The 17330-nt window shown below is 36.1% G+C and overlaps 1 protein-coding gene across 3 annotated transcripts in view; it reads right to left on the bottom strand.

Annotated features, from left to right (window-relative positions):
* Window positions 1-17330, bottom strand: part of PATJ (PATJ crumbs cell polarity complex component) — a 321583-nt gene that overhangs the window by 291540 nt on the left and 12713 nt on the right. For all 3 annotated transcript variants that reach the window (XM_037136218.2, XM_037136219.2, XM_037136220.2), the window contains exons 4-8: window positions 15842-16036; window positions 14261-14397; window positions 12720-12915; window positions 10664-10792; window positions 828-1046 (exon numbers count right to left, since the gene is read on the bottom strand). In XM_037136218.2, the coding sequence (XP_036992113.2) occupies window positions 828-1046; window positions 10664-10792; window positions 12720-12915; window positions 14261-14397; window positions 15842-16036 (876 nt within the window). The remainder of the gene's footprint in view (window positions 1-827; window positions 1047-10663; window positions 10793-12719; window positions 12916-14260; window positions 14398-15841; window positions 16037-17330) is intronic.

The raw sequence follows: 17330 nt of genomic DNA, 5'->3' as shown, positions 1-17330 counted from the left end.
TCAGTGACAACTCTCATACATTGATCAGTTTTTACAGTTTCTGTTCCACCATCTGGATGTCTCCTTACCAATCTTCTCCCACCTCCCCTCTGGGTACTGTCAGATTGTTCTTAATTTCAATGTTTCTGGTTATATTTTCCTTGCTTGTTTTGTTGATTAGGTCCCACTTAAAGGTGAGATCATTTGGTATTTGTCCCTCACCGCCTGGCTTATTTCACTTAGCATAATGCTCTCCAGTTCCATCCATGCTGTCACAAAGGGTAGGAGCTCCTTCTTTCTTTCTGCTGTGTAGTATACCATTCTGTAAATGTACCATAGTTTTTTGATCCATTTATTTACTGATGGGCACTTAGGTTGCTTCCAGCACTTGGCTATTGTAAATTGTGCTGCTGTGAACATTGGGGCACACAGGTTCTTTTGGATTGGTGTTTCAGGGTTCTTAGGATATAATCCCAGCAGTGGAATTGCTGGGTCAAAGGGGGGATGGTAGAGGGTGAATGCAGACAACTGTACTCGAACAACAATAAAATAATGTTTTAAAAAAGAAATGGCAAGAATTATTATTCTCCCATTTACAGATGAGTAACTGAGGCTCAGGGGGTGGAATGACTTAACCCTGAGAAACAGAAGAAAATAAAATCAAACTTGTCTAATGCCTTCAAATTAGGTTCTCCTGCTGCTTCACTGCTGGACACTGAGATACTATTCACACCCATGTGGCATTTCAAGTTGAAGAGGTTTCTAATCTTATGGCTACTGGGATACCCAAATATTGGGTATCAGACCCAATATTTGATTTAAGATGAAAGGACAATTTCTATACTCACAGAACTAGGGCTTCTGCTAGGCACAGCAGGTAGGGCAACAGGGAAGGCCGTAGGGGTCGGAGGGGTTACAGATATTTCACCAATTGGGTCTCTTGCGACTAGCATCCTGACCGAACTCCCGCAGTTCCTCAGCACTTGTGCAACTTGCTCACTGGTCATTCCCTGCACATTTGTGCCACCAATCTTCAAGATGTGGTCCCCTGTCTGGAGTCTTCCATCCTTAAATCCAAGAAAAAAAATTATTCTGAGAAATCAATGATATAACTTCACTAGTAAATAACAAGTCATCAGACTTTGAGTTGTGGCAAAATGGCTGGCAAAGAAGCAATCTAAAAATGTAATATTATAAATGATGGTTGAATTGACAACAAAGAAAGGATGTCCTTGCCAAAAATTTAAAAATGGGTATATGGGTTGGAGGAGAGTTCAAAAGGAGAAGAGTAACCAGAATTCTAAAACAGGCACTTGTTTGAGGGTATCATTGCATGCATAATGGACAATATCCAGGGTATTAATAGTCACATATACAAGGAAGAGATCAGAAAGCCCTTGGCATCAAGAAGGAAAGGAGGTCAGATCAGAAGCCTCCAGCATAAAGCCAGAAACTCTGAAGCCCAACAAGCTCAGTGGCCCGTTTGAGGAACAGCAAGATGTGGATGGAAGACAATGGAAGCAGAGGACAGCAGTCAAAGAAGAGATGAAAGCACTAATGGGGTCATCAGTGTAGACCATCTGCTCCAAGTGAGTGGAAGGGAAGTCAGTGGAGTGTTCTGACCAGAGGAGTGACATTTTATGACACAGTTTTAGCAAGATCACTCAGGCCTCTGTGCTGAAAATAAAACTATAGAAGGAAACAACAGAAATAGAGATACCAGTTAGTAAAGGCAATAACCTAGCAAGAGATAACAATAGTTTGGGCTAGGTTAGCAGTTGGGGTGTTGAGAAGTGAGATTCTATATGTATTTTTAATGAATTGTCAACAGGCTCTCCTGAGCCTATAGTAAGGTATGTGGGGGGAAAAGGGCATCAAAACTCTAAGTTTTTAGCCCAAGCAACTGAAAAGATAGAGTTGCTATTAATTGAGATAAAGAGCCCCACAGAAGAACAGATGGGTGAGAATAGAAATCAGTTCAGCTTTAGAGATGTCCAGTCTGAGATGCCTATCAGACATATGATATCACATATGCAGCTGGATATACAAATCTGGAGTTCTGAAGAGATATGGAAATTATATATTCAAGTTTGGGAGCATTAGCACATAGAAGGTACTTAAAGTTATGATTCTGGATGAGTTTAAAGAAAAAATATGTAATGTTCTACTTCCTAAGCTGGTGTTATGTGTATGGGTGATTATTGCTATTATTATCGTTACTATTTAAAATGTTCTATTAAACTGAGTGATATGTACATTGGTGATTATTATTATTTAAAATGTGCACAGACATTACACGTACTGTTATATGTATATATATTTCACACATAGAAAAGTTTAAAACAATTTATCAAAAAGTATATAAGTTCTAAATGTTTATCATTTCCATTCTACATTCATTTGTGAAAATTTTGGAACAGCTTATGTTATCTGCATTTTCACTAAATTTGTTTCATTAGAAATTCTAAATTCTCTTTACTTATCCCTTTACAATATATTAAAGATACTACAATGCAAACAGCAGATTACAAAACATCACACCTGCGGAGCACTTTATGGGTTAGATAGAAGTCACTTTTCATACGTCATCTCATTCAGGGTAGGACAACTTTACAATGAGAAAACTGAGATTCAGTTGACAGACTTGATCAAGGTGACAAAACTGAGAGGGGGCAGAACCAAAGTGCAACCCAGTTATCCCACTGAAGACCTGTCCTCATTCAACTATTTGTCTTCTACTTTGATATCTCCAGGGTAACATTAGTTGCTATTAGCTTTCCTATTCTCCAAGAAATTGCCTATCACTGTCAAACAGCTTAAATAAAATGAAGATGCAAAAATAAGTATTTTGCAGCTGAGAGAGGAGGACAACCTGAAAATAAAACAACAATTGCTGGGCTAGTGCAGCTCGAATCTTCCTATTCCTGGCTCCAGGAGGCACCACCTGGAAGTTGTAGATGAAATTCAGGGGAAAAAGTTTTAAAAAATGTCTACTTCCCATTCTCCCTTTTCTCCAATTCTGCAGAAGTCTGGATGAAGAAAGAACGGTGTTAGAGCAAAATAATGAATAGAGGGCTACGTCGTGAACTCTGCTGAAGGAGCCTGACAGAACTGGAAGTGGACAGGAGCAGGAAACAGAAATTTAATGCAGTTCGGAAACATTTGGAAAGTCTAAGAGGAAAGAAACAGATGCAAGGAGGAAATTATTATGAAAAAAGGAATAAATATTTGCTGAAATTCTACTTTACACACCAATAATATGATATTCTATTATTACCAATAAAACAAACTTGAAATAAAACTACTTTAAAAAAGTCAGTGGTCATAATAAAAAAACAAGGGTAAAACTGCTTCTGTGAATCGAACCATCCTTGAACAGAATCATAGCCTGACCAAAGAATAAATAGTATGTCAAATAATTCCTTTTATACTCTGCTTGGCCAAAGAAGAGCATTTCATGATAAGTACATATTTAGTTACTTCCTAGACACTATTTTTTCCTATTTAACTCAACTCTATTTAAAATGACATACATAATTTGCATCTGTCACTGAAAGTCAAACATTTTCTTCTTCCAGAAAAGCAGGTGTTCTAGGGGATTTGTAAGTGTAAAAACAGTCATTAGTCAGATTGATAGGAAAGACACCAAATGACAGATACCTTGTTTATGTCCAGCAGCCTCAAACATTGCATTCTATTGATATTTTCTAACCAACATTCTCCTTCCATATCTGTCTACTGTGAACGGAAACTAAAAAGCATTAGAGTCCTTTCTGTTTTTTAATAGAAGTTATAAATCAAGACAACCAATAAAGTGCTATGCCAAGATTCAAAGATAGTGTGTGCTAATCAAACATCCAACAATAAAATTTATTAGCCTATAGATTTATTAACCCTTTATTTTTCAAAAGAGAAAAAACATTATGCATATATGCATAGATGGCATGGGAGGTGGAGAAATTAAAACAGCTGATGTGACAGGGTACCACACTACTACAGTGAAAGCACTACAGTATCACTTACAGGTTTTTTTAAATTGATTGGTTGACTTTAGAGAGAGGCAGCAGGAGAGAGAGAAGAGAGAAACATCTATTTATTGTTCCACATGCATTCATTGGTTGATTCTTGTACCAGGACCAGGGGTCAAACCCACAACCTCAGCATACTGGGGTGATGCTCTAACCAACTGAGCTGCCACACCAGGGCCCATTTACAGTTTTTTTAAAAGACAAAACACTTAAATACAAATTAGAAGTTATTGGCATATATATATGTGTGTGTGTATATATATGTGTATATATACATATATACATATATATATATTATCTGCATTTGACATTTTCTGATCAGCTAATGGTATGGATAATTTCAATTCAAAAATATTTGAAAACCTAAAGGAACTCAAGCCTGAGTTACAAAATAAATAAAGAAATCAAATTTGTTTCTTTGAAACTAATAAATAGCACCAAATACTTCCACAACTCAGAAAATAAACTCATTAGTACTTTTGACTCAAGGCCACATCTATCACTGGTCTTTAACCAAAAGGAAAAAAATAAGGCGATATGTCATTGACAGAAAGTAGTGACTTTATAAAATAAAATAAACACTCTTTATCCCAAGAAATTAAGTTATTAAATCTAAGCATCTTTCTTATCCTAGTCAAATTCCCTGAGCCTTCATCAACTGATTTTTAAGGATAAGGAAAAGAGCTGTTTATAGACTCACTCGAAGCAAAATTGCTTGGGAATAACCAGCTGTTTAATGGCCTCACACTGGCCTTTGCTCATTCAAGACTGAAAATTCCTCACAGATCACATCCACCTCCACATCCCTCCTTGCTTCCATTCCTTCCTAGTATTAAAGGTTACTGGACAGTTATTATTACTCATATTATAATGGCCTCAGACCAAAGAGTCAATAATTCATGGTGACTTTTAAATAGGCTGAGTGTAAAAGTCCACTTCTGAAGACAATGGGGTAACTCAGTGTCCCTGATTTGCCTAGAATTTCTCCAGACCACATGAAACAGTTTTCTGCAAAGCAAAGTTGTTTTACACTGCCCACTATCTTTTTTTAAAAAGAAAAATGTCTAGCGGCTGAAAAATTTTTTAATTTTTGCCATCACTGAAAAGAATTCTCAAAAGATGTGTGCGTCAGGTCCTGTGAATTTCCAAGGGTATTGAGGATTACAGGTAGTGGTTAGGTCTCTCAGCTCCTCTTACATGATGCCATTTAATTTCTTCATCCATGGAATTGGCCCTTATTACGGATACATTTACTCATTGGTCGTGTTGGTTAGATCCCAATAAATGCCTCTAAAAAGCTCATATGAATCAATATTTTTCCATTTCATTCACTTTATAATATTCAAGGCAGCAGACAGAAGGTCAGGGCAGGGCTTTGGAGTCAGACATACCCAAGTTCCATCCGGGCTCTACTCTGATCAAGCTGTATGGTCAAAGGTCAATTACTTATCACACCTAAATCTCCCTCTTAAACACATTTTCAGCTCCCTCTAAAACAAAATGGGAACGAATCCTTTCTCACTGAATTGTGAGCAATAAACTCAATATTGTATGTAATATCTTTAGCTTAGTACCTTGCTTACAGCAAAGCAAGTCCTCGAGTGCATCCATTTCTTTTTTTAAATTTCATTTACAAACATTTTAGCCCATATCACTACACCATCGGTCCTACATAAGAATCAGCATACTTCCTTAATAACATAATATATTTAGTCTATTTTCAAATTCCTCCAATAATCTTATTCATATTTTTTAAATTGTTGTTCAGTCATAGTAGTTCCGCCTTTTTCCCAGTTGCTCTCCCCTGCCCTGCCCCACCCCCACCCCCAGTCAATCCTCCCATTATTGTTCGTGTCCATGAGTCCTCTCTTCCTCATTTCTGATGCCTCTTTAGGCTGCAGTCACCTCAGTGAAGTGCTCTTCGCTGCACCTCCTCAACTTGACCTCATCTTTTAACTATACACATTGATTTACCTGTACACAAAAGGAAATGTAGGGGGCTAGTTTATGCAACCCTTTTAAACAGGAAATACTGACTTCTTTTTCTAACTTTCTGTTATACAATTTTCTATTCATTGAAGAAAGCAGTATTCACTGACCCCTTCAGCAGAATATAGGTATCGCTTTAAGATCAATTTTGATCACATCTGAGCTAATGACCTAAGACATCCATATTCCCTTAACCGTGAAGGTTGCCATAGTCAACAGCGAGCACTAATATTCAAAACATGAGTACATTTTAATTAAAAGCAATATTCCCTGCAATCTTTTTAAAGCTGTAATCAGGCTACATGAGCAACAACTTGCAAAGACTCAGTAACGTTGCATCAGCTGAAAAGATTTTCCCTGCCACTAGCTGAGATGAGCGGAAGAGAGAAGTGAATATTGCTTTGTGTGGGCCTCACCACACTCCCTACAGCAGGAGTGTCAAACTCATTTTCACTGGGGCCACATCATCCCTGTGGCTGCCTTCAAAGGGGCGAATGTGATTTTGGGACCGTATAAATGTAACTACTCCTTAACTAGGGCAAGGAGCTCGGTGCTGCCACAGGGTAGAAACAAGGTGCCAGGCCAGATAAAACCAGGTGGAGGGCCAGATTCGGCCCACAGGCCTTGTGTGTGCCATCTGTGCCCCACAGGAAAGAGTCAATAGCTCTGTTGCTGCTAGAGCTGGCTGTATTTCCTAATGATAGGTCTGACCAACTCCAGACAGGTGCACATCAGGAAAATAACACATTAGGGCCAAGGCTGAATAAATAGATTTCAGAAGAAAAGCACAGGCTTTGGAGTTAAACAGTGGTGGACACAATCCTGACTTTGTCATTTCCTAATTATATGGACTTGGGCAATGTCTTAAGTTCCATACCTATAAATTGGGAGTCAGATTGATGACTGTTTTAAGAATTGTATGAGAATACTCTATATTAGACAGATAACAATGTTTGGTGTCAACACTTGCTTCTCCATTATGACTCTGATGGGTACACCCCTACCCACTCCTTGATGACCTGAAATAGTGACAATCCCTTCCAGTAAGGATGCAAAATCGGACCTGGGCTTTTCCTAACAGCACCTCAAAGGGATTAATTTGGGAAACACTGCACATTACATTCTCCTTGTGAAAATTCATTATGCACATTAGGATATTAAATGCTCAGAAAATTCTTACAGTAAGAAAACCTATTTGATTTTGTTTAACGTGGTGTTTTCTAAATTTATTTGACCCTTTGTTTCCCACAATAACTACTCCACTTTGCATCTTGAAAAATGCTAGTCCAGCAGTCAAGCCTATTAAAATTGTGACGGAGGAGGGGAAGAAAAGGTGTTGAAATAATCCACCATTTCCCATCTCTTTCCAAGTTAACAAAAACTTCAAAAAAAATCCTCGAAGATTACTATTAGTTTTGTGCCACAGATGTGTTTTAAAGGCTCATAAAATGACCAATCTCAGCTTTTTTGATCTCAAAACCCTTTTATACTCTTAAAAATTATTGAGGGTGGAGGAATACGGATTACAGAGGGGCAGAGGAAACTTCTGCGGCTGATGGCTATGTTCATTATGTTGAGTGCAGTGACAGGCAGTATGATGATTAAATTTTATGAGTTACCTTGGCTATATTATGGTGCCCAATTCTTTGGTCAAACACTAGTCTCAATGTTACCATGAAAGTATTTTGTAGCCCTGGCTGGCGTAGCTCAGTGGATTGAGCGCAGGCTTCCAAACCAAAGCACCGCCAGTTTGATTCCCAGTCAGGGCACATGCCTGGGTTGCAGGCCATGTCCCCAGTATGGGGTGTGCTAGAGGCAACCCTACATTGATGTTTCACTCCCTCTCTCTCTCTCCCTCCCTTCCCCATCTCTCTAAAATAAATAAATAAAATCTTTTTAAAAAGTATTTTGTAGATGTGATTAACATCTACAACATATTAACATATACTAAGTGGGTTCCATCTACTCAGTTGAATATTTTGAGAGCCAAAACTGAGGTTTCCTGGAAAAGAAATTCTGCCTTAAAACTGTAACAGAAATCCTTCTAACCTCCCCTACATACTTCAAAGTTCAGACTGCAATAACAAATCGTGCCCGAGTTTCCAGCCTCCTAGTCTAACTTACAGATTTCAGACTTGCCAGTATACGTGTGTCAAAATTTATTCAATTGTGTCCTTCATATATCAATTATATCTAAAATTTAACCCAAAGCATTTAACCCAGACACACAAAGCATTTTTTGATATCTGTTGATATCTACTGAAATAGAAAATAGCACTGTGAAATTTTTTAAATATTTAATATATTAATATATATTTATGATGCTGATGTGTATATATTTTATTTTTTAAAGAGCTATATAAAAAGTAGTGAGAAGAGTGGTATTTTAAATTATTTTTGCAAATCTCTTTAATGTCTGGCTTAAAAGAAAACAGCTGAATTTTCATATCTGTTTCAACATTCAATATGTTGCAATATGTTGTTTTGGTTGAAGTATATTAAAAAAGCTAGCTTTAATCAGATATATAGTTGGAAAATTGAGAAGTATTTTAATAGACTTTTCAGCCCATTCTTCTTTGATAGCACACAAAGACTTGACAAGGGGTGGTTTCTCAAAGAACGGTTACAATGCAGAATCAGAAAATACATCCAACAAACTTTCAGACATAGTTTCACTAAAATTTACTGATCTATGGTGAATGGATCTTTTACCTATATATAATTTTGCCATACCTTACATTAGTCTTCAGAAAATATTCCTTCACAGAGCTATGAAGTTCTTCCAAATAGTGACATATTTCATTACATAATATCAAAAAGTATTAATGTCACCAACAATCGAACCAGAAGTCTTTAAATACTGAAAAAGTCAAGCTTATAAAAAGCACAAATTTTCCAAAATTCAAAATCTTGTCTGAAAGTTCAAATTTTATCATCAACAAATGCTGTCAGTTATTTTCCTTGAAGTAATAGGCTCACCTCACTCATTCATCTTCAAGAAAATGTCTGCCAAGTACTCAAGTCTGAATAATCACAATTTTTCTGTCAGATAGTCTTTCAAAAATAAAAATGCTGATCCAGGGTAGCTCCCAGAGCCAGGAGGTCGGGGTGTGGATAAAATGGGTGGAGGGGATGCAAAGGTGCTAATTTCCAGCTACAAAACAGGTCATGTAAATGTAAAGTATATCATGGTGATTATAGTTAATAACATCGCACTGTATACTTGCAAGTTGCTAAGAGAGTAGACCTTAAAAGTTCTCATCACAAGAAAAAGAATATAATTATGTGTGGTAATTGTGATGATTACTTCACAATAAACACAAATACTGAATCACGACGGTGTCCCTGAAACTAGATAATGGTGAATGTCAGGTATCACAACATTTTTTTAATAAGAGCAAAAATTTAAGAATAAAACAAAGTAAAAAAATTAAAAGGCTGTTTGATATTTAAAAAGTGAATATTTCACCGAACAAATGTGTTTAACTCAAGACAACCATCGTACTTCAGAATGTGGCAGGAGCACCATTGGGTACCTCCCACTTGTCACACAGCATTAAAAACACATGTACTTAAAAGTCAAAATGCACCAAAATTAATTGCAACTGCACTTTCTTAAGTGAAACTGTCCATTTTTTTTCTTTTTTCTTTTTTGTTGCAAACACACGGTGGAGAAGAACCCAATGACTACTCGTCCAGCCTGTTGCCACTGCCCTATCCCACACCGAGACACCGGCAGTTCCAGTCTGCGGTGCGAACTTCAACACGGTGAAGGAGCTGATAACATCTCAGTACCCTTAGAAAACTTACTTGATCTCACTGACCCCCCCTGCAGGACACTCTGTGATGCCCACAGGCCTCTGCTCTAAATAAATACATTTCAATATGAAAAGGATAATAGGAATATTTGAAGTTTCACTGCAATATGTACAACATGGAGCAATCTTGCTTCGAAATGGGGAACTGACAGACTTGCCTCAAAGCTGCATTTATACAAGTTTATTTTTTTATTTTTATTTTTTAAAAGATTTTATTTATTTATCTTTAGAAGGGAAGGGAAGGAGAAAGGGAGAGAAATATCAATGTATGGTTGCCTCTTGTGCATCCCCTGCTGGGAGCTGGCCTGCAACCCAGGCATGTGTCCTGACCAGGAATCAAACCATGATCCTCTGGTTCACAGGCCCGTGCTCAATCCACTGAGCTACACCAGCCAAGGCTACACAAGTTTATTTTTACTTACATATGTTCATTAGAAGGGATAAATATGTATGTAACTGTGCATTAATCTGAAAAATTTACATATTCTGATTATGATGGGCTTTCTATATAATATAGGCTCATTATTAAGTGGCTTCGTAACCAAATTTCTAATTTCTAAAAAACTAAATGTAATACTTAATACTTTCTTCAATGTAAAACTAAAAAGAAACAGTTGATACGTTTTTCAAAGGTCCACTTTCAGTTTAAACATGGCTAAATAATAAAATGTAGCATTTAACTGGTAAATGATTAAATTTTTTAAATTACATGAAATTTACCTTGTAAATTGAGACAACTATTTATAAGCACTGTACCTTCTGATTGCAGCCCACATTCTAAAACTATATTTGAAGACATACAATTTAAATTGTATAAAACCAAAATAAAAACAAAAAAGGTCAACTTACTCGATCTGCCAATCCTCCAGGAACTATAGTCCTCACAACCACACCACTCAACTTTCCTCCAACGATTCCAAAACCTAATCCGGAGCCATCATTAATGAGCTCAACATCTTCGACATGGCCCCAACGAACCTACAAATTAATGGCAAGAGCCAAAGCATTAGTAAAACACACAGTTTTACTAACAGTAATTACTGTTAGTAATTACTAACGTAATATATATACAAGAAATTAAACATTCATACAATTCAACTTCCTAGAGGCTAAGAAATATGTAAAGATGATCATATCATCCCTGTCCTTAAGGATTTTATACTCCAATAGAGAACTAAACTAAAACATAAATAATTACTACCCAAGACAGAATACTGGATCATAAGACGGTGCAGTTCTAAGAGGACTGAAACATGTCTCATTCCCCAATCTATGCCAAGATCTAGTACAGTGCTCTGCACACAGTAGGACTGGAGGTTGGGGGTGGCACAGACAAGAAGTCATGCCCAATCAAGAAGTATGGAAAGCTTCAAGGAAAAGGTGTCATTTTAATTCCATTACAGAGGAAAAAAGACATTCCAGCAAAAGGGAAATGTAAGAGCAAAACAAGGGTTAGATGAGTGAGTGGGAATAACTGAACTTTTTAGAAGAGGGAATGACCAGAACAAAGCAGTGGTTTAAGGAAGATTAATCTGGCAGCAATTCGAAGTGTTGATGATGAGGAGGACACAGGCAGTAAGATTAATTTAGTAGACTCCACGAGGAAGAGGAACGACAGCCTCAACTGAAGAGATCAGCAATAGGATTATACAAATCAGACAAGAGACATGACATTTTTCCTCTAACTAGCAGAGTTCCATCCGGAATGTGTATTAAATTCACACAATCCAACTACAGAAGAAAATTCCCCCTCTCAAGATCCTTAGGGCACACTTCCACTTAGGTTTTCTATTGTACTAAAGTGGAAAGTTACTATGCAATATAAAAATAACAAGGAATATTGGAAAATTTAATAAATTCATATTTGTAACAATATCTAGTATCTGGGAAGCAACATTTCCTAAAATATGCCTGAATTCATAGCAGCTAGTATGCATCAAGTCTATAGTCTGCATCAGGCACTGTGCCGAGTTAACTCTTCACGAGCCTTCTCATCTAATTCTCCCAGCACCTCTATGAGGTAGACCCTGTAATTAGCTCCACGTAACAGATGAAGAAACTGAGGTGTGGAGAGGTCAATAAATCTACCCAGTATGACACAGCCAGGAAGTGGAGAACTGGACTTGAACTCACTTTAGCCTGACCCAGGGCCCTTGTTCTTAACCACTATGCTAAGCAATTTCCCACTCTGTTCATTATGTTTATTATATAAATTGTGCTGTATAAGTCTTGCTGATTATAACAGGAAAAATGTCTATACATTAATTTGTGTTATGACCTTGTACTGTACCCAGTCTATTTCTTTTGTCCCAATGAATGAAAATTAAATAAATCAGCAAGCACTTAGTGTTATAAGAAAATAGGATTTCTTTGCTTACATTCTGAAGATGCAGGTCAAAATCTGTAAAATGTTATTAAGCAAGTTTAAAGATTCCCAAAAGAGACATATGCCTTAATTCTTTTGAACTGTTTTCATCCTTACATGAAAAAAAAAAAACTTCTATGACAGTGCAGTTATCAATAATCTAGTCATATTATCCAATATAATTTATAAAAATAATGTTTTTGAAATAACCAAATCTGAAGATACTCAGTAATAAATCTCTAATAAAAACTTTCAGCTTAATTGATACCACCAAGGAACATAAGACTCTTTCCATCACCAAATAAATTATACCCACTACTACAATTTATCCTCTGTATTAAATAATCATCTTAAATAAGGAGAGTCCCAGGGCACTGAAAAAAAACAAAAGCCCTTCATGGAATATCTTGTTCACTGTGCTAGTGCTGCACTTGCAAATACGGTCATCTTAAACTATGGCAAGTCAAATGACACCTTCTAAATGTCTTAAAACCAATGGCGTAAGTCAAAATTATATATTTCCCCAAATTTGCAACTCACTGTTTCAGGAAGAACTGTATCGGTTAGGCTGGTCGAAGTGCTGCTTTTTGTGTGGACTGGCTCCCTGGCCACAACCAGACTCAAACACCCAGTGGTTTGTTGCAGCAATGCGATTGCTTGCTGGTGGGAAATGTTCCGATCCAGGGGTGTATGATTAATCGCCAATATTTGGTCATTTTCCTTTAACCTTTGATCCCTTGGTGAAATAAAAGAAAATTTTGTTTTAAGTGATATAATAGCCTGATTTTTAAAAATCTATTATTCAAGTTAAACATTTTTTAATGGTACTACTTCACTTAGTACATATATTCAAATTATTCAATTATGTAACGGAGCTTTTCAGAGAGCTTTCCGTCAAAGCATTTATTAGTGTATTAACCCATTTAGCAATACATCTTGACACACGCACATACATTTAAAAAGCTATTTGGCTAGAAAAATAAGCAAAAACAATATATAGGGTTTTGTAAGTATGTACACCTTGATTGCATGAACCCTGTACTCCTGAACCCCTTCCAATCTGACTTCAACATATACCACAGCGGGGTAACTAAATTCTCAATTTCATCAGTAATTTCTTCTCTAGAAGATTCACCCTAGCTTCAACTTTGCCAACATGTCTATAGAGGTCAACCCCGCCCCTTGAAAATCCACAGAAATTACTTATTTCCCAATTTGTTTCTAAGCCCTTCTCTCTCCTCTAAGCACCCATCTCCCAACTGCTAACCAAGATAAAAGAAATTATTTTTAAAAGAAATTAGCAAAATTTCCTAAGGAAAAAAAAGTTAGTATAGTAAACATTTACTGAGCACTTACTATGAGCTAGGTACTTTACTAAATGCTTTAAGTGTATTACATCACCTATTCCTCACAATCACCTTTCAGATTACTTACATTTTACAGGCCAGAAATTGAAGCCTAGAACAAGCTTAGCATCTTATCTAAGCAGCCTGACTCTGAAACTATTATTATTAACTGAAAATCTTCCTGTAATAGTACTGCCAGTGTTGCTATCATTCTAACGGGTGATAGTAATGTAATTAATAGAGTGCTTATTAAGTGAATGATAAAGTAAAAATCTGAAATCAATGACAAAATATAAGTAAAATAATGGCATGATGTGACTGCCAAAAATGTTAAATTTAATAAACAATATGGTGTGCAGGATATGAATTCGAATATTCCAATCTTACTCATATGACCTTAGCTAAACTATCATATCAGTTGTGAGAGAGTGGTAGAGTAGAAAGAATACTGGCTTTGTGACCAGACAGGCTTAGAATCACATCATGGTTCTAGCATTAATAGCTCCGAACCTCTCTAAAACTCAGCTCTCTCATCTGTAACATAGAGTAACATACCAGAAGCTAGATGGGTACCACAAGTATATGTGGGAATATCTGCAGAAGGCGTGACAAATGGAAGAGGGAAAGTTAAGTGTTCGCTGCCATTGTTACTGTTTTTATTACTAGTTTCTTATTCTCTTTCTCACAATTGTCAGAAACAATGTTAAGAGAAGACAAAATGACCATTTTCCTCACCTGTCTGCTATACTCCCTGGCTGTACTTCCTTCACGAAGATAGCAACTTCCAGATTTTGACTTCTAAGAGCCACCACGCTGAATCCAAGGCCTCCAGTTGAAGGCCGTTCTATATCTATATATTCAATTTGCCGGCCCTAAAAAAAGGAGAATTTTTCAAAAAGTCAATGAAGTACATTTAATAAAAAACTGAAATTGCCATTCTTGAACGCACAAAAAACAGCTTCTCCTAAGTCATCTCTATAAAATCAGATAAACTCAGTATTTCAATAATAAATTACTTCAAATCCTCTCACTTGATTACTTTCAGTAGAACAAAAGACAGAATGTGCAGTATTCTACAGCCTCAGGGAATAGAAGAGATGCTTTCACATTTCATTCACATCATGACTTGAATTCCAAGCTGGATAAGAAGTCCAAGCCCTGGCTGGTATGGTTCAGTGGACTGAGCACTGGCCTGTGAACCAAAGGATCACTGGTTTGATTCCCAGTCAGAATACATGCTTAGACTACAGGCCAGGTCCCCAGTAGGGGACATCTGAGAGGCAACTACACACTGATGTTTCTCTCCCTCTCTGTCTCCGTCCCTTCCCCTTCTCTAAAAATAAATAAATAAAATCTTATTTAAAGTCCAATGTCCTTTCCCACAGTATATTCTAAATGACTTTTTACACTGAATTTCTCTAAATCCTCCTGATGCAAAATACATTTTTAAACAAGGAAAAAAATTAGATATATCAAAAATATGTTAGTGTTTAACCTAAGTCAGAACCAGATGCATTATTTATTGTTTTTAACTCAATTTTGCTGAATTAATACTCTATTTAAGTTTAATTCAAAAGATTATCAAGTATTTTATTATTTAATAACTGCATTTAGACCATAAGCACTTCATAAATGTCATCAACTTATAAAAGCATCTCACAGAAATAATTATTAGTCAAAATAATTATTTTATTAAGGGGGTAGGGCTATAAAGTCAAAAAGGAATCAGGTATAAAACATTATTTAACTATCACACCTTAAACAGATTCTTTTTAACTTTCAAACTCAATTTTCATTTTTTAAGACATATCAAAAGATGAGGTGAAAAACACAAAACATATCCTAAACTATTATTTGATTTTTAATAGGTATTAGAAATAAAATTAGATTAGTCTTTTAAATGTTTCCCTAGATTTTCCTAATTTTTAGTTCTAACTCCCATTAATTCTGTTTTGATATGAAGTTAAAAATAGTTTCAAAAGAGTTTCATCACCTATATACATACTAATTTTCTTCCTATAATCAAAACCATAAAAATCTCTTTTATGTGTCAAATAAAAGAGATTACAAGTGTAGAGATGTGTCAAATTAGAATAATTATCTAAAATTTCTCCTTACCACAATGGATATTTCCTATATAATTTTAAGCCTGTGAATTTTTAACAGGTTAGAAAATATTATCAATTTCTCCTAATAATATGAAAATATAAGCAGACAAAACACATAATACATTTAAGACAAAAACAGTGAGTATAGTTTTTAAATCTCTAACAGAAAAAATAAGCATAATATCCCCATGAGAAGATATAAATTTACCTGTGCCATCTGCTGAATGATGGAGTTAAAGTCTTCATTTCCTGACTTAGGGGTCCAAGGAAATAACCCCGATACGGTCAAGTTGTTAGTGGACCGCTGGGCGTTCCCGTTAGTAATGGCGCCATCCGTGAACACTAATAAACCTTTCCTTGAAAAATCAAAGTTGGCTGAACAATCTGAAGGTATGTGACTGAGCTGTTAGAAAAATAAGAGAGAATCAACAGCAACCTGGAAAAAACAATTATTTCTATTTATTAAATATTATATCTTACCCATCACACATAATTTCATGTTAAATATGTAGATGTGAAAAAAAGATATAGATACATGTATCTGTGTATTTATAATTCTATAAATTTTATTTAGTGTTACACAAATGTTTAACAGCTAAAAATGTGTTCTCGTTTCCTGCTTTCCACCATTACCTCAAGTTAGCAGCATGTACCACAGTTCATTACACTTCACATACACAGATACATACAAACAGGCAGGTAAGACACTAAAGTCCTTTTGCATTTATTTGTATATTTCCATGTGGGGAGCCACGAAAGATCTGCAGGTAGTATGTAATAGAAACAAAAATAACAGTATTTACTGAGCACTTGCTTTGACCAAAATACCATACCCAAACTCTTACATATTACCTCAACCTCATTTAATTCTTATAGCTGCCCTATTATTTTAGATAATTATTCCACTTTGTGAACTTGAAAACTGAAGCATGCAGGGGTTAAGTTACTCTCCCAAAAGTAGTAGCAAATGAGTTGCAGAGCCATTCAAACATTAGTACAAAAAAGTAGAGAATCCTATAATTATGGAGAACAGAAAAACAGGGGTCTATTTTTAAAATATCTTTGGCTAAGCCTTGGCTGGTGTGGTTCAGTGGACCGAGCACCAGCTTGCAAAATAAAAAGTTGCTGGTTCAATTCCCAGTTGGAGTGCATGTGTGGGTTGCAGGACGTGCCCCAGTTGGGGGCATGCAAGAGGCAACTGACTGATGTTTCTCTCACACACACTCATGTTTCTCTCCCTCTCTTTACTCCTTCCCCTGCCCCTCGATCTGAAAATGAATAAATAAGTAAAGTTTTGGGGACAAACATAAAAATATCATTGGTTGATATGAGTGGAATAAAGGTAATATCATGAACAAATGTAAATAAGCCCTAGCTAGGTAGCTCAGTTGGTTGGAGCAAAATCCCAATACACTAAGGTTGTAGGTTTGGTTCCCAGAGAGAGCACATACAGGACTCAAATAATGAATGCATCATAAGTAGAATAGCAAATTGATGTTTCTCTCCCTTCCTCTCTCTTTCTCTAAAATCAATCAATAAAAAAAATTTTTTTTAAGCTGGCATAGCAATACTCATATGAGACAAAATAGACTTAAAAACAAAGGCCATAAAAATAGACAAAAAATGTCAGTACATAATATTTAAGAGAGTTGTCCAGAAAAGGATACAACCCTTGTAAACATATATGCACCCAACAT

Source organism: Artibeus jamaicensis, unplaced genomic scaffold, assembly GCF_021234435.1.
Source record: "Artibeus jamaicensis isolate MK-2021 breed Jamaican fruit bat unplaced genomic scaffold, CSHL_Jam_final scaffold_1019, whole genome shotgun sequence".
In the NCBI taxonomy this organism is placed as follows: Eukaryota; Metazoa; Chordata; class Mammalia; order Chiroptera; family Phyllostomidae; genus Artibeus; species Artibeus jamaicensis.
This window is presented reverse-complemented; position numbering and strand designations above follow the sequence as displayed.